This window comes from Scatophagus argus, chromosome 17, assembly GCF_020382885.2.
Source record: "Scatophagus argus isolate fScaArg1 chromosome 17, fScaArg1.pri, whole genome shotgun sequence".
In the NCBI taxonomy this organism is placed as follows: Eukaryota; Metazoa; Chordata; class Actinopteri; family Scatophagidae; genus Scatophagus; species Scatophagus argus.
Genome location: NC_058509.1, coordinates 3,481,829 through 3,506,337, shown reverse-complemented (window position 1 = coordinate 3,506,337; position 24,509 = coordinate 3,481,829). Strand labels below are relative to the sequence as shown.

Below are 24,509 nucleotides of genomic sequence, written 5' to 3'. Positions count from 1 at the left end.
CTCTCTATCTCTCTCTCTCTCTCTCTCTCTCTCTCTCTCTCTCTCTCTCTCTCTCTCTCTCTCTCTCTCTCTATCTGGCTGGCTTCTCCAGGCTTGTTGTTGTCTGTCGGGGCTGCTGCACTACTTTCTGTCCGAGAATGCTGCTGAGTGTCTTTTGAAGAAGGGAGAAACCCTGAATCTCTGGGCTCTCTCTCCCGCTGAGCATAAACCAGGCATGACCCCTACATACGTACATACACGTACTGTGTGTACACAGCAGAGCTGAGATGCTCCTTCGCAGCGAGACGTGAAAATGAATTCAGCTGAGAGAGCTTGTTGAAAAACGAGAGAAGAGAGGCTGTGCTTTGGCTCCCACCACCCCACAGATTCTGTAAAGGAAATACGCAATGAAAGCGTGTGTGTGTGTTTCACTCTGTGAAAGGACATTTTTCACAACTGGAGGCACTTGCCATTGCTTAAACGAATGGTTCAAAACTTTGGGAAATCTGCTTAGAGAGAGCCGACAAAGCTGTGGAATAATGTTTGTTAAAGGCTGCTAAAAACAAAAGAAGAAATGTCCAGTATTACATATGAGAAATATGAGATACACGAAGTGACCCACACTTCATACTGTTATTAGTGTTTTTGTAAATGTCAGTAGGATTTAGATTTTGGTTCTCTTTGTCTCTGTTGTCTTTCTAAGGGTTATGTTCTGGGCTGTTTCCTGTTACTATTGAGTTAACTTTAATTCACGGCAGGAAAACAAATCGTTGAGAAACAAAAAAGTATTGAACGGTTCCTTTAACCATACAGACAGCATTCTGTTGGCAGCTTTTTGACCCTCTTGTTGAGAAAATATTCTCTCTAGAACAGAAAATGTTTTCTCTGGCCATCAACAAGGAAACATGTGAACAGAGAACAGTGACGTGGAGTTGTTGGATGAATTTTTCTGCAGCAATGACAGTGTGTCTCCAACGCATGTCCACAGATGTGGACGACTGTCTGACTTTCGTTGCGTATCGATCTGATTGATTTTACTCCTACTTTTGCACTCATTCACTTCTCCCCTTAAAAACAACTCAACCAAAGTGCACTTACGACCTCCCAAACCCCTAAACCCCGCCCCTCCGAACACCCGCTCCGCTCACGCGCACTCTCAAATGAAACATGCACGGACTCTGATGTCTGCAGCCAAAGGAAGCACTGACTCTCTCCCTCACCCTGCTCTGCTGCCTCTGCCGCCCCCTGCTGGAGGAAATGTGCGAGCCGACACAAACGAGCCGACTGAATTGTCTCCTCTCGCTCTGTTTCTCCTCAGCTCGTGGTCGCACCAACCTGGAGTTGAGGGAGAAGTTCATCCTTCCTGAAGGAGCATCCCAGGGTCTGGCTGCCTTCCGCTCCCGGGGTCGACGCTCCAAACCGGGCTCCCGCAACGCCTCGCCCACCCGCTCCTCTTCCTCGGCCTCCCACAGCGGCGCCTCCCTCCCTTCAGCTCCCTCCGCCCCCGCCACACCGACGGCTTCCACATCATCCAGGGTGAGAGCTGACATCAGTATTCTGAGACTCTGATTTCAACAATACTTTAGAGTTGAGGCAGGATCTCATTTTATTGACAGGAAAAGGAGCCAGACGTCTTAAAACCAGTTATTTTAGCTTTAATTATTTCATCATGCAGGTTTCTTTTCCACTTCCTGTCTACTCAGCACACTACATTAATAACAGAACAGGAGTGGCAGCACTGTGGTTTTACAAAACATCACCAACATTGCCTATACTCAATGAGATAAAGGTTAAATACCTCGAAGAAATTAGACAGGACGCTTCACACAGAACTATACACATTATATGTGCAGATTATATAAAGGAAAACTCCACTGTTTTTACACACAAACGTCTGTTTTAAAGTTTTGGGTAGCACTGCTGCCGCCTGTTGTGGCTCGACAGGGACCGTAAATAATTTATGTACAAATTTGACAGTAAGAAACAATTTGTAATCTCCGCTGCTTACCTGCTACGAGGAGAACACACCTGAGTGTGCGCCTGTCATGAGTCCATCAAAGTTAGCGTATGATGCTGAATCAGCAGAGTCTCTTTCTGTGGGAAACACTCCTTCAGTGTGGTTTTCTCCGTCCTGCGTTATGAGAAAGAAAGTTGTCATTTGTATTAACCACTCGGGACAGAAAGTTTCTTTTTTTTTTTGCTAGGTTTAAGAACACACACACACACACACACACACACACCACACAAACCAAAGCTGTTTGTGCTTCTCCCCCTCTGTTGTATGTGTGAGGCAGGAAGGTCAAACACTCAGATCTCAGTGTTGTTGTCATCTGATGTTAGTGATGTTTTTCATCTGTCTGCACTGTTTGTCATCAGATTATCGTCCGTCTGGTGTGTGTGTGTGTGTGTGTGTGAGGGAGACGGTGACTCAGTGTACACTGGTGTTGTGTTGCATATTGTTTTGTTGTTGTCATCTTCCTGTTGTTGTCAAAAATCACCACATGCTTAACTGTGAAATTTTATGTTTTGTTCTTTTTTCTTTGTTTTGTCTTTCATCTCTTTTGCCTTTTACCCTCGTTCCTGTCGCCCAAACCCTGCTAACCTGCCTTCAAAAACGTCCTCCCTGCTTTGTTGGGTTGTTTAAAAAACCAAACATGAAACGAAATCATCTGCTGTGACACAAACACACACTGCGCTGCACTTCCCTGCTGTCCTTCCCTTCCCTCCATAACGCCCTCCCTCCTTCACCTGCTTCTGTCTTTTGCTGCTTCGCTCTTCTTCTCCTCCTACCTTGCTACCTTCCTTCCTTCCTACCTTCCTTCCTTGCTCCCTTCCCTTCCTCCCTCCAGTCCTCCCACACTCACTCGCGTGACTATGCCAAGCCCTGGCTGGCACACAGTAAAACTCCAACGCCAACCAAGTGCCACTGCTGCCCAGATCTCGGCCACACCACTCCTGGGCACGAGGTAACACACTCACCCCACCCACCCCACCACCCACCTCCCTGTCCCACCCGATCCCCACCCCACTGAAGGCGCTGATGCACTAACAAACAATCCCTGGCGCTCACACGCACATACAGTTTTTTTGCTGTCATATGAAAACCTTGAAACTGCGGTTTTAGTGGTTTTCATGTTTGAATTAAAGACGATGACGTCTCCTCAGGGTTGTGAACTTTCTCCAGCCTTTGACAGTAAACATGAGGCGATCGAGCTGAGACCTGAGAGATGACAATTTCAAGGTCTTCATTTGACGAGGACGACATAACCGTGTAATGATGACGTCGTCTATGGAAACTGAACAGCAAAGAGACTTTAATGTCGCAGTTTAAGCACCAATAATAATCAGTGGAGAAACATTTGTATCTCTTAGTGATGACCCAACAGAGAATCACTCATCATCTCAGCTGATTTGATGCTCATCTTTGTCACATTAAACTGAATGTTTGGATTCTGGGCTGTTAAACAGTCATAAAAATAATCTTTAGTTGAAGCCCTCCGTACTTCTGTTTTATGCAGATTTGTAAAGTAAATGAACAACAACACAGATAGTAGTGATATTTGTCATTTGTAGAAATGTGTGTGGTCTTTGTGTGCAGACTTTTCACATTTGTTTGATTTGGTCCATGTGTGTGTTATGTGCTGTCTGTTTGTCACATAGTGCTTAAAATACTAGCTCGTATCTCATCGGTAATCAGCTCGCCTCCACAGTCACGTTACCCTCAGCTGATGCTTCCTGTGTGCTCCTGCAGGGGGCGACGTCGGGGTCCAAACTAAAGAGGCCGACATTCCACTCGAGCCGGGGCTCGCTGACCGGCGAGAACGGAGGAACAACACACACCAGCAAACCATTGCGAACTGGTGAGGCAGCCGGCTCGTGTGTGCTGCAGAGCCACGTTGTGTTCACTGAAAGTCAGCGGAAGTTAGATGAGTGACCATTCTGACCACTTTGTGTACACTTCTTTATTGTTTAAACTCTTTTCTGTCCCATTCTGTCTTCCTGCTAGATCCGAAGCGAGGGGCTTCCACTGTCAGCGGTCCTACCAGCCGGGCCGGCAGCCGGGCGGGCAGCCGAGCCAGCAGTCGCCGCGGCAGCGACGCCTCGGACGCATCAGAGCTACAGGACGCCCGCTCCGTCTGCTCTGACACCTCGGACACCCCGCGTCGACCCGGTGGAGGGGCCAAACCCTCCAAGATTCCCACCATCTCCAAAAAGGCCCCCAGCCCAAAGACCTCAGGTTCTGCAAGAAAATAACACCAGCCACACATGGGGGACCTGCTGTCATCGGTCGTCTGGGGAGAACCAGCTCTTCAACCTGAAGTCCATCCGTAGGCCTTGAGCAGAATCTGTGCACTATGACTGACATTTTCCAGGGGAAAGAAGGAGACGGATAGGATGAGTGAATCTCCCTCTCACTCTTTCCCCCGTCTCACAAACGGACTGCAAACATGCACAAGACGAGCAGGGTTGTGGTCTGGCAGTCCCAGGCCACAGTCTGTGGGGTCAAACCCGACTTTTCCCCTTTAAGAAGCGACCCCATTTTGCCTTCCAGTCTCTTGTTTCGTCTCTCTAAAGTTCCCCGCCAGCGTGGAACCAGACACCAACGGACTTGACGTGATGCTGCCTTACTTTGTGTTACACTCTTCTGTCCCGATCAGACGGAGAAACAGACAAAGTCTTTAAACTGCTTTGCACCACACTGACACACAAATACACACATTTTAACACAGAGGCGGGGTAGGGAGTGGGACACACCACCACCACCACGGCTACACAAACTAAAAAAGCTCAAACGACATTCAGGAAAAAAAAGAAGAAAGAATTGTGGGTTATTATTTTGGCTTGTGGGCCAGATGCCTCAACGATGAGTTTAAAAAGAAAATATGCAACGACTGCCATGTCGCTTCCTCCTGACTGGCTGGCGAGAAAAGCCGACACCTCAGCAGATCTGCTCAAGCAGACACCACGTGTGGAGAGCTCAGGAGGCGGGAAACGCTGGCCGGCACACACACCGGCGAACCTCGCGCTCAGAGGATCGCGGCGGTGACGGTGGTGGTGGCGTTGCTGCTGCAGCTGAGGGCAAACAGTCACACACTCAAACACCGCAGAGCAGACTCCTCCCGACCGCCGGACCGTTAAGATCGGCCTCGTGTGTGCATTTCAGCAAAGGGCGGTGTGGTTTTGTCACATGCCACCGTAACAATCCAACACACAGAAATCACAAAAAGAAAGGACTGTTTTTACGGCGACACGCTCATCTAACAGCACATTTCTGACAACATACGACGTGTAAGCTAACCCCACGTTAACGTTAACGACCGTGTTCGCCGGGTTTGACAACCAGCATGCACTAATTGTCTCTTCCTCTGCAATTCCACCTTAAATGTCTATACTGCGTTGCCCTTAGCAACCCAGCAGCACACACACCCTCTCTCTCACACACGCACACAGACACACACACATCATGTGGTGTGTATTGTGTGTGTTATTGTTACAGGAAATGATGATAAGAGGTCATTGACTTGAGTCACTGTATGCAAAAATTTTAATTTGCGAATGTCATTTTGTTTTTCTTCTCGTTGTTTTATGGTTAATTTATAATCCAGTTGTACTTTTGTTATCTAGCTCGAAAGAAAACTATTTATTTTTCAGTTTCATGTCATATCACCATTCGCGGAGAGTGATTTAGTATTATGGTTAAAGAAGTCGTGATTTTTGTACCGAGGAAATGTCCGCTCCGCTCTTTGGCATCGTTTGTGTGTAAGGTGTGTTTCTACTTCATGGTAACTTTGCATTACTCACGAGGTCGCTGATTCTGGTGTCAGCCTTGTTTTCTCTCTCTCTCTCTTTCTCTAATGACTACAATTCCCAGATCATGACCAAAGGGGTTTGCCCTTCATGTGTAGAGAGAACTACAAATATGAATGACAGGAGACCTGGACGCGGTGGACCAATGAGAGCGGGTATCCTCCCTCATGTCCCTCCCCAGTGTCTCTTCTTCTAGGCTTTTTTTTCTAATGTCCTGTCATTGATGGGGCCGAGTTGTCTGTGTGTTATCTCGGTGTAAGAGATGAAGTTTATGAAAAACTAATGAAATTACAGTAAGGAAGAAGACATCTTAAGGTGATTTTTATTTATTTATTGTCTCTGAGGGAGTCTGGACTCGGTGGCGCAGGAGACGAGTCTGCCACCTTTTGATGCTGTGTGACTCTCAATGTGATGATGAGAACATGGAGGAGGGCGATACTAGGAGTCAATTGTGTACAAGTAAAACAAAAAACTAAAATTATAAACAATTTTTGTTCTGTTTTTGTATTAAAATATGCTTGCAGTAAAACGGTCTTTCAAATGTTTTTTCAAATGTTCGTCAGACAGAAATCAGAAGCGAGTTGAAAGCGTCAGCTTGGACCCTGGGAACTTGTGATGAGCATTTTTGTAGACTAGAGGAGAAAATATCACGTTAATCAATAGTTTAAGGTATTGATCAGGTCAGTGTGGACTAATGAATGCATTTTTTATGATTTGAATTAGTTTTCAGTTTCAGATTGTTAACATGCGATGTGCACACAAAACATTCTTAGATTTTTTTTTTAATTTTAGGACTTTTGGAAGTTTACATGTGCATATATTTATATTTTTCTAGGCTGGAATGACCTGTAACGGATGTCATTTTGTTTAGCTTCTGATGTGCTCATTCCTACTTTCACTCACCCTGACAGCAGACCGCAGACTCTGAGTGACCGGACATTTCTAAGTAATTATCCTGTAAAAGATAAGGACACACCCGACTGGAGCTTCACTTATGTGGACAGAGAGGAGGTAAACACAGAGGAGGTGGAGAAGGTTCAAAGCCGTGTTAATAATTTGTAATGTCTGTTTCCCCTTCCGCTCTGCTCCGTCTTCAGATTTGCCTTTTTTTTATCATCACAATCCCAATTCATGTGTGAGACAGAGGAAGAAAATTCAAAATAACTTTGCTCTGTGTGTTTGGTGGTTCCACCGGAGATGATGAGGTCTGAGTCCACCCTCTGCAGCTGTGTGTACACACACACACACACTCCTCTCATTTTCTGTCCACTCTCAATCCATCTACACCCGTCCTCCCTGCAGTCCATCTGTCATCCCAGACTGCTCTGTCTGATGACAGTCCTCGCTCTGTTCCACCACTTCTGTCTCTCTGGAATGTCATTTTTCATGTCTGTTGACTTTATATGGTTTGAAGGGCACTCGGCTCCCCTTCATTCCCCAGCATTTTTCCTTTTCTTTGTCACTCCTCCACAACTCACTGCCTCTCTGTTCTTTCACCTCCTCCTCTTCATCTTCTCTCACCGTTATCTCTCCAGACAAAACCCCCTAAAGTTACAGATGTGCGGAGGAAAGAAAAACAGAATGGGTAGAGCGTTAATTCCTGGCATTTGGGACTCGCCCTTTCGGCCAGGACAAAATGAACAGCGGTCAGTTTGGTTTGGTCAGTGTTATTCATGCCTTTCAAAGTGACCACAAGTACCAAGCCGCTTTGAAGAACAGAGTACACAAACACAGGCTGGCACAGGGCTGAACTTCACTAGTACTATATTTGAGTCATTTCTTCCCTCCAAATCCTTTTGGTTTAAACACATACACACACACACACACACACACACACACACACACACATGCACCCAATGTGTCAGCATTAGGCTCACAGCAGACTGAGTTTGGTAAGCTAATGAATAGGAAATGCAAAACCTGCCACTTCAGAGCAGAAGTGTTTAAAGCTTTTGTTTAATGTTTGCTCAACGGCACACGTCCCTTGGAGTTAAAATTTGGTCTATCGCATTTTGTTCCAGCTCCAAACCTCAGCTTTGATGGCCGCACAGACTTCAGAGGAACATTTTAAAGAGATTTGAAATCCAAATCAAATGTGATAATCAAACATGACAAATGTGAAACACGGAAAATAACAAAACATAATCTGGTAAGTCATAAACTTTACCAAATATATTGATATTATTGATATTGTTATTGTCTAATACTCTTTAAGTTGATCAAATTGTTGAGATTATGGAGCACTTAGCTGGCAACATAACACTAAGGCCATTAGCTAGCTCACGCTAAGAAGCTCACAGAGATAATAATATCTTATTCTTAATCTTATTTAATGTGCGTGTCTCTTTGGAAATCAGTACCGGATAATAAGGTGTCGCCTTTTCACATTTCTTTTTGCTCAGAATGTCAAACATAAACTTTTAAGTAGTGTAATTAGGTCTACAGTTAGCCGGTCTAGCTGACTTCCTTGACGCTAACCCTTTCAGCTGAAATACTTTAGCTACTTACTGTAGAAGAGTTTATAAAGTGATCCTATAGCAGTATGTAGTAACGTAAATAGATACTCAAATATGTGTTTGGTTGGTGTATTTTTAAAGCTGGCTTTAGCTCGGTGGCTAAAGAAAAAAAGCTAGTGTGTTTAGCGCCGCTGGTTTCAGATATGCTAGCTAGCCACAGTCCTCTCAAAGTGAGTTAAAAACTAGAATGTTTAACATTTATCCTTAGTTAAATCTAAAATAGTGAGTTTTAATTCAGTTTAAACTTTTTAAAACCTTTTGACTGACTAACTGGACGTCAAGGGAAAAGACCCTCCATTTAAATAATTTAACTATTATGAGTTGATGTATTCGCTTGTGTTGTAACATCTTTAAGTCTTTTGTCAGTTTTGGCTTGCCATACACAGTGACACTTGTAGAAAAATTACATCCTCTTTTGTCTTTAAGCCCCTCCACGCTAGCTGGGAGCAGAGTTGCTATTAAACAGGGCATCAGGCCACTTGAAGTCCTTCCCGACGAGCCGCCTGAGACTCAGCGTTGACTGGCTATGAAAGGAAGCAGTCATGAGGAGATGAAAAGATAGATGGGTGGAGGTAAGGAGGGAGAGATGAGGTCTCCCAAAGAGACCACTGGGAGGAGTGATGATGAGATGTACGCAGCGCAGAGAAGTTAAAAGACTTGAAAGAGGTCGAGAGGCGGAGGCTGGGAGGGAAACTCCCTCCTGGTTCTGTGCAACACTCTGAAGCTTCATACATGGGACTCTGGCTTACAGCTGCACAGCGCTGCTTTTAGATGCTCACTGACTCCCAACAGGCACTGAGAGTCTGCACAAGAGCTGCCACAGTTTTGAGGACTGCAGAAGAAACCTCTCGCCTCTCCTGAGGATTGCAGGGAACAGCTTCAGGAAACAATTTCCTGGAGTTATCTTTTTTTCTGTTTTCATAGATCGGATTAAGAAAGACATCTGGAGCCCCAAAGACGTGTGGGTGGGGAGTGGTCGTGAATGGATGAATAAGTACTCAAGGATGACTGGATAAAAGTTTCCAGCAGTGATTGCTCCACCGCAGACCGTTCTCATGAGATATCTGGTTGAACGTTGACTCACTGCAGGTGTGAACTTTTGTGAAGAATTGGGCGCAAAGCTGAAGACACAGCTCTCAAGTTTCCCTCCAATCTCTGTGGCACCTGCTCATCACTGAAATTGCTTTCCATCATCTGAGTTTACATCTTCAAAGAGTAGACCAATCTTCCACAGAGGCATTGTTTGTCTATATTCAAAACACATCGCAAGCTTGTAATTATGCCCTCACTCTCATTATCTCTGTTTCTTCTGCTGGACGACTAAGAGGTGAGGGAGAAGAGGATCAGAGGGTGAGGAGGTTTTTTTCTTCTTCGAGATTAGAGAAGGTAGAAGAGGGAGAGAGGAAGGCAAAGGGGGAGGGAGAGATAAACAGAGGCAGTTTAAGGCGGTAAACACGTCCCGTCCAGAGCCAGCTCTCCTCTAAACACATCAGGCATAAATCAGCACTGCATTTGTCTGTGGTGAAATAGGAGGACCAGCAGTCGGGGGACAAACTGGAGCGAGTAGAAAACACTGTGGCTGCCCTTCTGGAAACACTGGAGGGAAGCTAAACTGAAGTCAAGAAACCTGTGTGACTGATTATTAGTGGGAATAAGAAAATTTCGTTCCCACCGTCGAAGAAGAAGTAAGAGCAACCATGGACTCAGAAATCTCCCACAGCTTCTCTTGTCTTTGCAGCAAGATGGAACGGCAACACATGAGCAAAAGCAGCAGTGGCGTCTTCCAGCAGACCAGATCCCCCTCCAGACCCCACCAGTCTCTCCTCCACCCCAGGACCCTGCTCCTCCTGCCCCTGCTGCTGCTGCTCTTTCTCTCCCTGTGGAGCCAGCAGGCCGAGGCCGTGGTCCACTCCAGCTTCAAGCGGCTCAGCGGCCGTGAGAAGAAGGAGATGCAGAAGGAAATCCTGTCCATTTTGGGTCTGCCGGGGAGACCCAGGCCCCACCCGCCGCTACGACCCCCCTCCTCGGCACCGCTTTTCATGCTGGACCTGTACCACGCCATGTCGGCTGACGGGGAGGACGAAGGCAATGAAATTATTGTAAATGGACCTGGTATGGGGAAGTTTGGAGGAGCAGAAAGGTTGGCTCAGGTCAACCACGCAGCCCCTCCAACCCTCAGCACGCACACACCACCGCTGGGCACGGTGGTCAGCGAGGCCGACACAGTGATGAGCTTCGTCAACCTGGGTGAGTAAAGCTGTCTGTGGCGACATGTAATAACACACACCGTTGACTGGGCAAAGATGCTATGCAGACAGGACCGATGCAGTTTCCACCTCTGGTGTGTTTGGATCAAACCTCCACGTTGTGCACCAGTCAGTCTGACATGCAGTGATAGCAGTCTGACAAACCAAAGTACACGTGATGCACGCTGGGCCAGAAGACTTACACTGCACTTATCTAGACCTTACAAATCTGTAAAACTAAAGATTTTTGAGCATCAGAACCTCAAGTGAAATGATTATTCCAACATTCCAACGTTATTCCAAATTTGATCCTTTCGGTCCAGTAATCTTTTTTTAACCGAAGACTAAAGCAGAAGTTTGCTGGCTCAGCCGGGGAAGGTCTTTGTATACTGTTTGGTCCCACATCGCAGAAGCTATTTGCAGTCAAGCTTTTTTGTTTTCCTGCTTCTTCTTCGTGTGCCCAAAAAGCTTTCATGGGAAAGAACTGGATCCTGCATCTAACACCGTATCCACATTCTCCTTAATACATTGATGAAATGAACGGAGCCCCGTCTCCAATCCAGTACCCAGTATCAGCTTTACATCCATGGTTTGGGTGAGGGAAAACCGGGTAGCGAGCAGTGAAAGCGACCACGACAAAGTGCCCCACCTGCAGAAACTAAATGGAAAATCAGCCATAAAATGAACTCAGTGCAGTAGACTGACATGTGATCAGGTGTTAAGACATCAGTAAAATAAAAGCATATGGGGGTCACATCAGTGACGTCTTGTTCGCTGGCAAAGTGTTGGATGTGTGGATTGATACCTCGCTGTACATTTAATATGTAGCTTGTTTAGCTTAGCATTAAGACTGAATAAGGGAAACAGCCTGGCTCTGTTCAAAGGTAAGCACCCGTCAGCACCTCTAAATCTCACTTATTAATTTAATTTTGTATCTTGTTTGTTTAATCTGTATAATCAGTTGCAAATAGTCATTTACATTTCTGTATTTGCGCAGATTAAACAAATAGGATATAATGTGCCAATTACCTTCGGCGGAGCTAACGAGCAGATTTTGTCACAGGCGAGCCGTTTCCTCCTGTTTCCAGTCTTTGTCGTAAGCTAAGCTAACCAGCTGCAGGCTTTACATTTAACAGACAATCGTGAGAGTCTAACTCTTGGCAAGTAGACAAGTGAGTGCATTTCCCAAAATATAAAAGTAATCTTTTATTTATTTTCATTTGGAAAAGGACAATGTACATCAACACAAGCACTCGATTTAGCTGAAAGGCTAGTATTCACTGGCTGTCCTGCCTCGTGTTGTTAGGCATCTTAGAATAATAATCATAATCCTTTAACCTTGAACAGGGAACATTTTCTGTCATCAGTTTGGGATGACAAAGCAGTTTTTGACTTTGCGGCTTGGCTACAGCATGTGAAAAGTCAGAAAGGATGAAATTACACCGTGTGTGAACTTGGTGTCGATGACAGTGACATGTCGGTGCTACCGTTTTAGTTTCTCCGCTATAGAAATTTCCATAAACATTCTCCCCCACAGAGAGGATTAAAACCAATGTCAGTATGGCTGAACTATATTGGTAGGTTTCCATTTCAAACCAGCATTCCTAAATCCACCAGCCTCGCTCCCACAGCCGCGACAGCCCATCTGAGCTGAGCATCGCCAAATCGTTCCAGCAAAGATCTCTGATGTTTGATAGAAGACACAGACTGATGACTAAAGAGCCTAAGTTTAGATCTTCAGCACTGAAATGAAAAACATTTTACACCTTGTAGTCGTACAGGAACAACTGATTCTCTAAAACTGGATTAAATTGTCCATCAGAATCAGAAATACTTTATTATGGAAATTGTATAATATAATATTAAGTACATTTTTGTAGCCTGTCAGTTCATCAACAGAAAATGTTTCCTCAGCAGTTCTGATGATCAGTTATTTAAATCAAATGGCAGAAATGTGCCTTTAACACGAAAAGATGTTCCCTTTCCGGTTGCATATGAAAGCAAACTTAATAACTTTGCATTTTGGACATTTTGCTCGACAACAAAAGACAATCAGAAGCCTTGTGACGGCAAAATGGCTGACCGATTAACAAAGAAACAACACAGCAGGTTCATTAATGATGAAAATAATTAATTTTTTCCCTAAACGTAAAAGAAATAATGTTGACCATTTCCAGTCAGATCCTGCGCGAGTGTCTGTGCTGCCGTCCAAACCACACAGCAGCCTGACTGATGCCTATCTGTCAAAGCATAAAGATTAAACATCCTCCTCCGAATGGCTTCCTTCCTCCAGCTCGTCTGGAATGGGACGGTGATGTGCTCCCCCCGTGGGAAACACCACGGCCACCCTCTGCTCAGGCTCTTTAATGAACCTGCATCAAATGAGAGGTTTCCTTCTCCAAATTCAGCCGTTTTGGAGAAGATAAACGCACCCTTAAATTTATCAGCCAACACTGCAAAAACACAGCAATTCATCCTCCAAACCGCCACGATTGCGTAAACAAAAGTGACTCAGATGTGACTCCTGCCTTCTAATACTGAAGCTTTTATTTTGTTGTGAAAGCCTTTGAACGTCATCAAAATAAAACATAAAAATGCAGCTGAACGCATGAAGGACGCAAACAAACTCCAGCAGAAAGTAACGACTGCAGGCTGCGAGTGTGTGTTTGCATGTGACTTGCAACGCGTTCAGCAGGTCGAATACTCGGTGGTGTGTTTAGTTTCTATTTCTATGACTAATCCAATCAGTGTGTGTAGTTCATGTGAGTTGAATCAAACAGACATGGGTGTGTGTTCCTACTCATATGTAATGGGAACACACAGCCGGTTAGAATTAAAGGCCCCACCGACACACACACACACACACACACACACACACACACAGAGAGAGAGAAAAAAAAAAGCAAACGGTCCGAATCGAGATGAAAATACTGCTGTGGAGGGAGCAAATCTAAAAATACCAAGCAGGGCTGCAATTAGTGGTGTGTGTGCTGAGCAGCTGCTGTGGTTCAGGGCACTAAGTGTCTCTAATTACTGCAGTGTGTGTGTGTTTGTGTGTGTGCACTGATATGAGCACACCCAGCCCGTCAGGGGTGTCCTGTCCCAGTATCTGTTCACCATGCATTCAGTGTGTGTGTGTGTGTGTGTGTGTGTGTGCACACCAAACCCCTGTGACCAGCGCTGTTTTGTGTCCCTGCGGGGTTCCACAAGGACACACACACACACGCTTTGTTGGTGTTTCGGTTTCGCGTTTGGTGAAGGTCGGTGTGTGTCTTCGCCTCTTCATTTACATGTTGTCCTCCAACAGGAAGTCCATGTGGACGTTTTTCGGTCGTCTTTTTGCTTCCTTTGGGTGTCGTCGGCAGCTGCTGAGCCTGATGCGTCTAATGCAGGACGTTGGCAGAACACGCCGTTTAAATACACGGCGTTTAAATACACGCCTCATAAATCATCTGCGGGTAAACAAAGCGCAGCTCAGACACAAAGTAAAAACTTGGTTGAGAAAATAACTAAAAGTTTATTTATTTTCAACCCTGCAGGTTTCGACACATAAACTCAAGCATCTCATCTTGTATGAGGGAGTGCAAACATTCCTACTGTGCTGAGCTGAAACAAACTACGTGTACTCACTGAAGTACTCTGAAGTACTTCGCTGCTCCACACCTTCACTCTGCTGCTCCGCACCACCTTCTCGCTCCACCAGCTTCAAACTAAAACTTTTCTCGTCTTTTCACTTGTGTTGACTTTGTTTGGTCATTCGTTTGTGCTGTTGTTCTGCTGTGAGAAGACAACGTTTAGTCTGTCGCTGAAAGCCTTCTGGTGTTCATTGCTGTACATCTTGGGAATGTTTTGGTCGTCTCAAAGCAGAGCTCTTGCTAACTGATTATTTTCACTTTCAGCTCGAATGCTGATCTTCTCAATGAACCGTTTCTCTATAAAATGTCCGTTGTGATTTCACGAGAGTCTTTAAATTGTTTTAAATTACAAAAAATATTCAGTTTAGGATCATATAAGACACAGAAAAGCAACAAAACATGTCAAATCGCAACATGAAGAGTAACTACATTTGTCAAATAAATGGAGGAGAGTGAAAAGTACTTCCCACTGAAAAGTAGTGGAGTACAAGTGCAGAGTAGCATGAAATAGAAATACTTAAAGTAAAGTTGAAATATCTCAGATTTGTTGACTTTCAGTCCTCCTTCAGCCTTCAGTCCTCAACAAGTGGGGAAGGGGGAACTGCGAGCTGCAGTCTGGCAGGGTTCAGCTCATGTCCGTCCCTGTCGGGCCTCATGTCTCTGTCCCTGTCGGGCCTCATGTCTCCGTCCCTGTCGGGTCTCATGTCTCTGTCCCTGTCGGGTCTCATGTCTTTGCGTGTGTCCACAGTGGAGCAGGAACGCGACCTCCTGCAGCCTCGGCCGTACTGGAAGGAGTTTCGTTTCGACCTGACGCCCCTCCCTCAGGGTGAGACGGTGACGGCGGCAGAGTTCCGGATCTACAAGACTCTGACGATGGGCCAGAGGGCCAACCGGACCCTGCACATCTCGGTCTACGAGATCCAGCGAGAGAACAGACACAGGTTTACATTTTCTGCTTTTGGTTTCTTTTTTCTCCCCGTCAGCTGTGTGATGTTTTGTCTCATGAAACAAACGTTGGCGCCTGCATCATCCTGACAGGAACGATGACCTTCTGATTCACAGCAAAGAGATCAGATAGCAGTGATGACTACCTCAACATAAAACGTTAGGCCTGCGTGTTGTTGCCACAGATGAGCAGACTCGAACGGATTCCACCACAGGGTCCAGAGGTTTAGTCTGAGATCACGCAATTCCTCCAAAACCACAAAAATTCACAATTTGTGAACCAACGTCCAAAGCGTTTCGGTCCGTCTCACCCACTCGCTTCCCACTTTTAGACTATTCGAAGATGCTGAGTCGTTATTCTGAGAAATATCAGCACATTTCCAACTCCCACTTTACAAAGGCGGTTTATGTCAGTCTCAAGCCCAACGTAAGAGAACCCAGACAGCATCAGGGTTAAGTTCTCAGACTTTGAAAAGCTAACAAAGTCTTATCTAAGTACTTTTTAAGACCTGAACACATGCTGGTGCTGCGGCCTAATGAAGATGAAAAGCAACCAATTTATCCTTCAGAAACACAATCAGGGTTCAGGTTCTGTTTGTTAATATTTGTGCTCATAAGACACACGAGAGCCAAACCCAAACCTTTAATCTCTTCAAACTATTCGGTGTCTGATGAGTATTTTTTTTTTTATGAGAAATTGTGTTTATTCAAAAGTTTCAACCATTTTACATTCAGCTGTTGACTTTGTGTTTCCCCTCAGAGAGCCTGAGCTGGTGCTGCTGGACATGCAGTCGGTGCCCGCAGGTCAGGAGGGCTGGCTGGCCTTCGACGTCACCACGGCCTCCAACCACTGGCTGCTGCACCCTCGCAGCAACCTGGGCATCCGTCTGTACGTGGAGACAGAGGAGGGTGGGTGCGCAGCATGATGTGAAGCGGTTTGTGTCAGAGCAGCAGCTGGCAGCTCAGTAACGTCTGTTCAAATGGTCTCCCTGCAGACCGATCCCTGTCCGCAGGCTGGATCGGGTTGGTGGGACGCCGGGGCCCTCGCTCCAAACAGCCCTTCATGGTGACCTTTTTCCGGGAGAATCAGGTCCCGTGTCGGCCGCCACGAGCCGTCAAGCCACATCCTCGCAAGAAGAAGCCAAAATACGACCTGCCAGTCCCCAGCATCCACAGTTAGGTCCCAGGCACATCAGAGACCTGAACCTGATGTGCCTTCAAACACACACTCCAGTTCCTGTTCGGACCTTACGGGGTTTGGGGATTTAAAATCAATTTATTGGGATTTAAATTCAAATTGGAACTTTTTCAGTATTAAAAATATACGACTGAAATGAAAAAAATACATCAGACTGTTTTTATTTGATTTGTTTTCATCGAATTAAGGTTAACGACACTGAAGCAAACCAAACCTTACATGGATGTACTGACTGTGATCTGTAAAGTTCATCAACACAAAACCTTAAAGTCTGGGTAGTGAAGCCGTTTGATGGCTTCTGTTGTTGTTCCTCACTTCCTGTCCCAAAGCCTTCAGTGACTCTGCTCGAACTAAACGGTTTTTCTTCTGTGTTCAGATCGGAGTCCCGCCAACAACGGAGGGCAGCCCTGCAAAAAACACGAACTCTACGTGAGCTTCAGTGACCTGGGATGGAAGGTCGGCTCTCAGCGTAACCTCTCTGACTCGTCATTTAGTTCAGTCTGTGGCTTCAGGCCAACGTTTTGTTTGTTCTACACGACTGTTTACTTCCTGCCGACAGCTTTGTGTCCCGCTGATTCTGATGGGTTAAAGTGTCACCGTGAATCTTAGTATTAATATTCCATCGACTTCGTTGATCCAACTGAGGACCCAAAATGTGAACATGATAGTAAAATAATGTGCATCTATCAGTCAGCTTTATAGAGAAATATCTCCTCCACACATCCCACTGTTTGTTTGTTTTTTAATTTTTAATAACCTTGACAATTTTTTTTTGTAGTATTTGTAGTATTCATTTTGTAGTGTTTTTTATTTTGTAGGATTGAGTACATCTACTCAAGCCCTGTACTAAAGTACAGTTTTGACTGTGTACTTTGAAATGTTCGACTGTTTGCGCAGCTCCATTCATCTGATCTGTGTTGTGTTCCTGTGGTTCTGTTCAGGACTGGGTTCTGGCTCCCACCGGATATTCAGCGTACTACTGTGACGGCGAGTGTTTTTATCCTCTGGGCTCCTGCATGAACGCCACGAACCACGCACTCATCCAGCAAGTGGTCAGTACAACCGCGCCGCCATGCGGACGTTTACTTACAGGGTTTACTACAGTGCTCAGAATCAAGTGTGGGATTCAGATCACACTCACTGGACTGCTGTGCTCCAGTACAAATGTGAAGTACTTATACTTAAGTTGAGTGTTTCCATTTCACGCCACTTCAACTCCACCACATTGTAGAGGGAAATGTTTCACTTATCTAACATGGAGTCCGTGAGTCGTTAGCAGAGTGATTTCCCCTCCAAACTTCTCAGGCCCGACGAGGTCAAGTTATCCAATATTTTACAAAAACAGCTGATTTTAATTAAGAAAAAAATTTTGTGCAGCAAAATGTTGTTTTTTTTTGTTTACTAGTTTTCAGATTTATCATGTGACCCTCTGGAGGATCCTGACCCCCAGGTTGGGAACCACTGGACCAAACACCCTAAGACAGCATGAAACCCTTTAGCATGAAAAGAGCCATTTCACCCGTTTCCCCCCAAGTTACAACCCACTCGGAGCCACAAAACCTATTTGACCACTAAACTGAAAGTAACACCACATATAGTTTCCTTAAACTTATGCTTTATATATACAAGAACTATAGTATGTTACTTTTAAAAAACGACAAATTTTTATTTTCCATTTTTTACAGCGCAAAACACCTAATTCTTTTGTACTTTGACAGAAAAAGACACTGGCACTTATACATTTACTTTCAAATAAAATAATATATAAGTGTATTAGTGCTGTGGCAACGTTAACGCGTTATCACATTAGAGCTGGACAAGTCAACGCTTAAATTAATTAACGCTGACAATTATTATTTTTTTATTTTATCGCGCATTAACGCAGTTTTTTAGTGAGCAAGTGAGCAACGGACTTTAAAAATAATTACTATCATAAAAACAGCGCGATAAAATAATTCTCGGCGTTAATTAATTTAACGCATACGTGATAATTATGCGTTAAATTGCACAGCCCTAAAATATATATGAGATAAAACAAAAGAATGTTTGCTAATTTCTCACCACACGTTAAGCATACCGGTAAGCCAGTTTTGTCAGCAGTAAAACCAATCAAATCTGTCCATGAGGCATTAAACGATCTATTTTTGTCTACAGCTTTTCTCTTCTTTGATTTGTCCACTGCTAGCTTACCGGCGGCAAAAGGTGTCGCAAACAGGACGTGACGGATATTTTGATCGACAAAATATTAAAATAAGTTTTACGTTAATGTCACAAGAGCACCCAAGTGTCCAAAGAAATAACTATTACAACTGTAACCTACTTTTTGAAAGTAGTCAATTATATATAATACATAATAATATGTTCTTCCGGCATATGATGTAGAGGTACAGGTAGTGCTTTTATTTCGAAGGAAGAGTCCGGAAATGGTGTTGCTGTTGGTATGCAGACGTTGTTAAAGAGTGCTAATAAACGGACGCAGCATCCGGGTTTTATTTTTATGATAGGAAGTATAGACGTATATAGATCGTTCTGTTGCACAACGGAAAAAAACACTGAACGACTAGAATGAAATCAATTTAAATTAAGTGTCCATTGTTATATTCACATCATTTTTTCCCCAAAATATGTTGGCCCTCTCTTAGCCACGGGAGCCACACAAGAGGGATGAGAGAGCGTACAGAGAGAACATAAAGCAGTTAAAACTCCAACTGCAGCAGTGAAGTGTTGTTCACACACTGATGATTTGTACTGCAGTATTCCTACATGTTCTACTGGTGCTGTTACTGCAGTGGAGGATCTGAGGGTCTCTCTGCTCAGTGGGCTTGTGTCTGTTAACTGGACGTCTCTGTGCTGTGGCAGGTCCACCTCCTGAAGCCTGACGAGGTCCCTAAGGCCTGCTGCGCCCCCACCAAGCTCAGCCCCATCTCCGTCCTCTTCTACGACGACAAGAACAACGTCATCCTCAAGAAACACCGCAACATGGTGGTCAAGACCTGCGGCTGTCTGTGAGAGTCCCACAGGTCCCACTCGGTCCTCCAGTCCGAAACCGGAACCAAACAAAATCTACACGGAGGATTCGCTCCCTGACGCGAACTCTGCAGAAACCTTTAATGTCAGTAAGGCGTCAGAAGTCTAAGCAGGCCTGCAGGTTGTGTTTGAGTGCTGATTTGGGATCAGTGACTTAATCGTTTTTTAATCAGTTTTTCCAAATTGAAAGAGTCAGAATCAAGTTGGTGTGAGCTCCTTCCAAATCAGCACTTAGAGGCTTAAAGCGTTTTAGTTTCGATGTTTTCTGGATCTTAATGTCCTCATCACGCAGCAGCTGAAGGTTATTTTGAATGAATGTGAGAAATTTGGTTTTCTAGGCGGATCAACTTTTAACCTGAAATATGTCATACAGGCTGAATGCTTCACATTTCTTCCTTCTCTCTAAGTACAGAATTCATGCAGAATACGAACGTTACGTCAGTGCATCAAGCTGGAAAACTGGCAGAGTTTTAGCCTTTCTGAAAAGCTTCAAACAAATTGTGATTTAGTCTCCACAGATTTAAATGGCAAATGACTTTGGATGGCAGGAGATGCCGTCAGTGATGCCTGATTTATCTGTTTATCACTTATGGAGTCTAAATGAAGAGGAAATGTCAAGTTGCATTGAATTAATAAATAATATTCATCGTCTCTTGACTTACAGTCACAGGACTGAAGAAGAAGACTGTCAAGTCAGCGTAAATAATCAAATTTAATCTTAAAGACGTCAGTCAGTCCTCTTTAACTCACTAAAATCAGATTCACAAAATCAGCTGAGAAGACGGGTCACATTAAATACATTGATCAATTTATTGAAAAGGGTAAAAAAAAAAAAAAAAAGTACAGTGAAAGCAAATTAGTGACATTTTGCCTGCTAGTGGAAAATGTTTCGATCATTTTTGCAGTTACTGAACAAATTGCTTTAACTCTCAGTCCTTTGGGGCTACTTAGAATTTCTTCAATCAGTGAACAACCAAAGTGACAACAGCTGAGGACATAAATGAGACGGTTATGTTAGACGAGTTTACCAAAAACTGTTAGCGCTTCATTTAAAAAAAAACAAATCTTGCTCTGGTTCAACTGAAGTGGGTCAAAGATGCTTTTATTGCCAAGACTGTGTTGGGAAACACGCCCCCAGGAGGACTAAAATGAGCACAATCACAGGGACTTGGAGGGAAGAAGAACACGCTGTGAGAGTCGCTGTGTGGCGTGAGGTGAGGTACTGTGGTGAGGCGTTACTGAGGGCGCCGCCGCCGCAGCAGCACAGAGGAGGCACAGCTGGACAAAAACCTCGAGTCTCCAAAAACTAGATTCAGGAATAAAAATCCTACATTTACTGTCAACAACCGTGAGTTCTGGAATTAAACAGAATGATTTAAGTCATCCTAAGAGGCCCATGATCAGGAAAAGTCTTCATTTAAATGTTCCACAGAGGGGACGCGCTGATGGCACCGAACGCCCTCTGCTCAAATGACTGGAGTTACGAAGTTTTAACCCAACAGCAGTGCCTCGTCCACTGTGGATGAGCGATGCAGTCCTCAGTTGGGGCTTTGAATGTGCCATCTATTCATCTGGACGACACGGTGATCAACCAGTACAACCAGCTAGCCATACATTCACAAATATTTGGTGGTATTTTCTTTACTGCCTCCTCACATCTCCACATCTTTAAACACCACATTACTTAATTCAGTGTTAGCAGGCAATCCTGCTGGTCCCCTCCCCCATTTGAAATAGCAAGGTAGTTGTACATAATAAATATAAAATGGGGTGCTGGTGTACTTCTGCCCCGTCGCTATTGGGTTTTTTTTTTCTCTTACAAGCACACATGTACGTACACAGCACATACACACATCCACCCCCTCCCTCCATCCCAACCCGCTGTCCAGGAATACTGACGGGTCCCCCCCCAGTGTTCGTCATCACCATCCTTCAGACACCGTGATTCAGCGTTTAGTCCGTGGTCATCGTGTATCTGGAAGTGACAGCGTTTGTTCAGTGTGCAGAAAGTAGAAGGTTAAAGTCTTAGTCTAAGTCTTGACTACTGTGTCTTACCCAGGGTTCTGGTCCTGTCCAGTCAGCAGTCCTTCATGCCTGAACGTCCGCCAGCTCAGGAGGCATGGGGGACTTGGGGTGTTTGCTCTCAAAATGCTGCTTGAAGGTCTTGGGGTCGGGCATCTGTGTCTGAAAAAGAAAGGGAATCGCAGCGTCTTATGAAACAAAAGACATTTTTCATAATGAATCACGTCTGCTTTTCTGTGTCAGAAATGACTGAATATCTTCTGACATTTCAAAGGCAAAACAATTCATCAAGAAAAACGTTTCACACATAACTGTCAAATGATCAAAATGTGTTTTCTGCTTTGGATTTCAAACTTCAGCCACATTAACATCAACGAGTAAGCATAATATATATTTATATATTTTTGAATTATCCTTTTTTAATTATTCCTACTTGACAAACATTCTTCCATGTGTCTACATTCTTCTGATGTCAGTAATGAAACATTTACTAAAAATCAAATTACACATCAAATCATACACCTGATAGCTGTGATGTCATCAAAGCCTCAGAGAGTACAGTAAGTATGGAACATTTTTATATTCCACTGTGGAAAAATCTCCGAGCTACACCTGAAGGTAACATCAGCATCCTGGCAGCACAGTGCTGAACTCACCCGGCAGACAGGGCAGGTGTGGACCAGTGCGGCCTTGGCTGCGGTCTTCTGGTCGGCGCCCTGAGCTTTCTTCTTCTCTGCTGCCTTCTTGGCGTTCTTCTGCTGGGACTGAATCTTCTGCTGCCCACGAGCCATGGCCCTCAACTTCGACCTGCAGGAATAACAAACACATTTTATGGTCAAAACCATAGACTGCAGCTGAGTTCCAACTAAGAGAAAACATCTCCGTGTGCAAAGCCTGGTCCTGAAATAAATGATTTTCACACTTTTGGCGTAGAAGAACACGACTGGCCTGCACAACCCAATCCAACGCCTTTGGAACAAACAGGAACACTGACCACAAGCCAGGCCTTTTTACCAAACACCAGTGTTGGACCTCATTCATGTTCCTGTGGCTGAATGAGGGCAAATCCCTGCAGCCAGGCCTCAAAATCTGGGTGAAAACATTCACTAAAGAGTGGAGGCTGGTGGAGCAGCACATTAATGCCTGTGGTTATGGAATGAGATGTTCGAATCAATTCATACTGTCCACATTTTTGTGCTCATTAAACAGTAATGCATTACAGGGTTCAGCAGATTTAATATTATAATCTATAACTGAACATCAGCACAGCCATGAATAGTAACATGAGCAGGAGGCCTAATCCTTGATGCACACTTAGTTTAGTCTGTACACTTAACACTAGAGAGGTCTAATACAACAACAACGCAATACATCGCTAATGGAGGCTATCTGAAGTATTGATTTAACTTTGCGGTGATTCTGGATGCTGTGCAGTCCACTGTTTAGTCTGGTCCAAAGATTTCCAGCTAACTATCACAAAAGGTAAATGCACGAAGAAAACCCCCACAAGTGCATTTCGGGATGTTTTGCTGTAAACATAACGAATAATCACTTGATGATCAAAACAATGTCTAAAAACTTTCTGTCAATAAACTGATCAATAAACCGTTTACAGTTCAAGTGCAGTTACATTTTTTTAAGCTATACCGATGTATTTCTGATCGGCCCACTTACATTAAAGGACAAATAAATATAAAGAATAAAAAGCACCACAAACTGCCGCTTCCACAATGAACCGATTAGTTTATCTAAAACTGATCTACAAGAACTGAACGTTAAAGCCTTCATGGTGGGTTAAACTGTAATTTAAAACTGTAATAAAAAATAAAATGGCCACTCAGTGGATCTCATCTCCATTTTTGTTTTTATAGTTTGTTCTTTATTCTAAATGCACCTTCAGCTGTGGCACTTTCGGTGTCATTGTATGGGTGAGCAACGGGTGTGCGATGACAACAAAAGCCATCTTATCTCCGAGCTGATTTTGTCCATTAATGTAAACAGGTCTTAGCGGCTGCAGGTGTAACAACCTTATATAACTCAGTATCTAATATAAGGGACCAGTTTCCTCCCAGAAAAATAAGGTTAATTATGATATAGCAATACTCAAGCAATTATTTAGAAAAACTGAATATTTTCAAGTCTCATTTTTGCACAAGATCATACGAGATCAACCGGTTAATCCAATGCTAAGCAAGACGTGGGCTAAAGGAAGAAAATGAATTTAAGCTAGCGCTGACTTTACTATGGACCGCTGACTTTGATCACAAATACAACTTGCTTAGGCCGGATGTTTGTAAGACTACTGAGGCCAATTCCACAAAGTTCTTTATAACTTTAAACTTTCGACGACACGACACTACAGCAGCGACTTTGACCAGCTAGCTTAGTTATCCATGTTGACCATCAAAACACCGCCAACATGCGTTTCCCATCAAGTCATCAAACTGGACAACAGCTTATTCAATGTTGACTGACTGTAAGGTATTAACTGGCTGCTTACCCCAATGCAGAGCTGACGTTGTTTCTAAATTGAACTTACTAAAAATAAGTGGTTTAATTGTCAGAGTCACCCGAACAGGCCTTTCACCAACATTGCTAACACTGCTAACTCAACTAGCTAGGGAAGCTAACACTGCATGTGACTCCGAGTTACTGCGCCACACGGTGTTGTTGGAGTGTAAAGAACACAGCTTCGAATACAGATCGCTCTTAGACGAAACTAAAACGACGTGTAAATGTTAGATAGTAACGCGCCTTTTTGTTTTCAGGCGGATTTACCTTCGAGATTTGTTCCTCTCTTCGCTCTTATGTCGGTCTCTTTTCTGAATGCCAGAGGTAACTTCAAAGAAGGTTTTTAACCGTCGCATCAAGTTAAAACCTTCCGTAGAGATGAGCGGCGCCCCCTGCCGGCCCGGAGCAGAACTGCACCTTTGTGATAGTGGAAAGTCGTTTCTTCAGTTCTTGTTTTTGATATATTTTTTTATCTTTTATTTTATTTTAGCAACCTTGTGAAAGTTGACAGGATAAAACCTCTCACCATGAAATTAAAAACTAACTGAATACCTAAAGTAATACATAAGATAATTTGGTCTATATGTCTGAAGATGTTGCAGATCTATCACACACTGTAGGG

The 24,509-nt window shown here is 44.2% G+C and overlaps 3 protein-coding genes across 25 annotated transcripts in view; 2 read left to right on the top strand and 1 right to left on the bottom strand.

Annotated features, from left to right (window-relative positions):
- The window catches only part of macf1a (microtubule actin crosslinking factor 1a), a 196,732-nt gene extending 190,416 nt beyond the window's left edge, over window positions 1-6,316 (top strand). For 19 of the 23 annotated variants that reach the window (XM_046418693.1, XM_046418692.1, XM_046418690.1 and 16 more), the window contains 4 exons: window positions 1,298-1,515; window positions 2,829-2,945; window positions 3,731-3,839; window positions 3,986-6,316. In XM_046418693.1, coding sequence (XP_046274649.1) covers window positions 1,298-1,515; window positions 2,829-2,945; window positions 3,731-3,839; window positions 3,986-4,233 — 692 coding nt within the window. In that variant the 3' untranslated portion in view covers window positions 4,234-6,316. The remainder of the gene's footprint in view (window positions 1-1,297; window positions 1,516-2,828; window positions 2,946-3,730; window positions 3,840-3,985) is intronic. The other 4 variants (XM_046418691.1, XM_046418680.1, XM_046418679.1 and 1 more) reach the window with 1 other exon arrangement.
- A 1,981-nt stretch (window positions 6,317-8,297) lies between these two features.
- On the top strand, window positions 8,298-22,996 carry bmp8a (bone morphogenetic protein 8a). Its single transcript, XM_046418694.1, has 7 exons — window positions 8,298-10,550; window positions 14,933-15,125; window positions 15,890-16,038; window positions 16,125-16,304; window positions 16,704-16,783; window positions 17,269-17,379; window positions 19,187-22,996. Exons 1-7 carry the CDS (start codon window positions 10,001-10,003, stop codon window positions 19,334-19,336), a joined length of 1,413 nt encoding a protein of 470 aa, XP_046274650.1. The 5' UTR covers window positions 8,298-10,000; the 3' UTR covers window positions 19,337-22,996.
- zgc:91910 (Zinc finger protein 706-like) lies at window positions 20,141-24,308 on the bottom strand. The gene is made up of 4 exons (XM_046418697.1): window positions 24,155-24,308; window positions 22,033-22,183; window positions 21,410-21,538; window positions 20,141-21,329 (listed from the first exon to the last, which is right to left on the bottom strand). The coding sequence occupies exons 1-3, from the start codon at window positions 24,241-24,243 to the stop codon at window positions 21,443-21,445; spliced, it is 336 nt and encodes a 111-aa protein (XP_046274653.1). The 5' UTR covers window positions 24,244-24,308; the 3' UTR covers window positions 20,141-21,329; window positions 21,410-21,442.
- Between the last annotated feature and the right edge of the window lie 201 nt (window positions 24,309-24,509).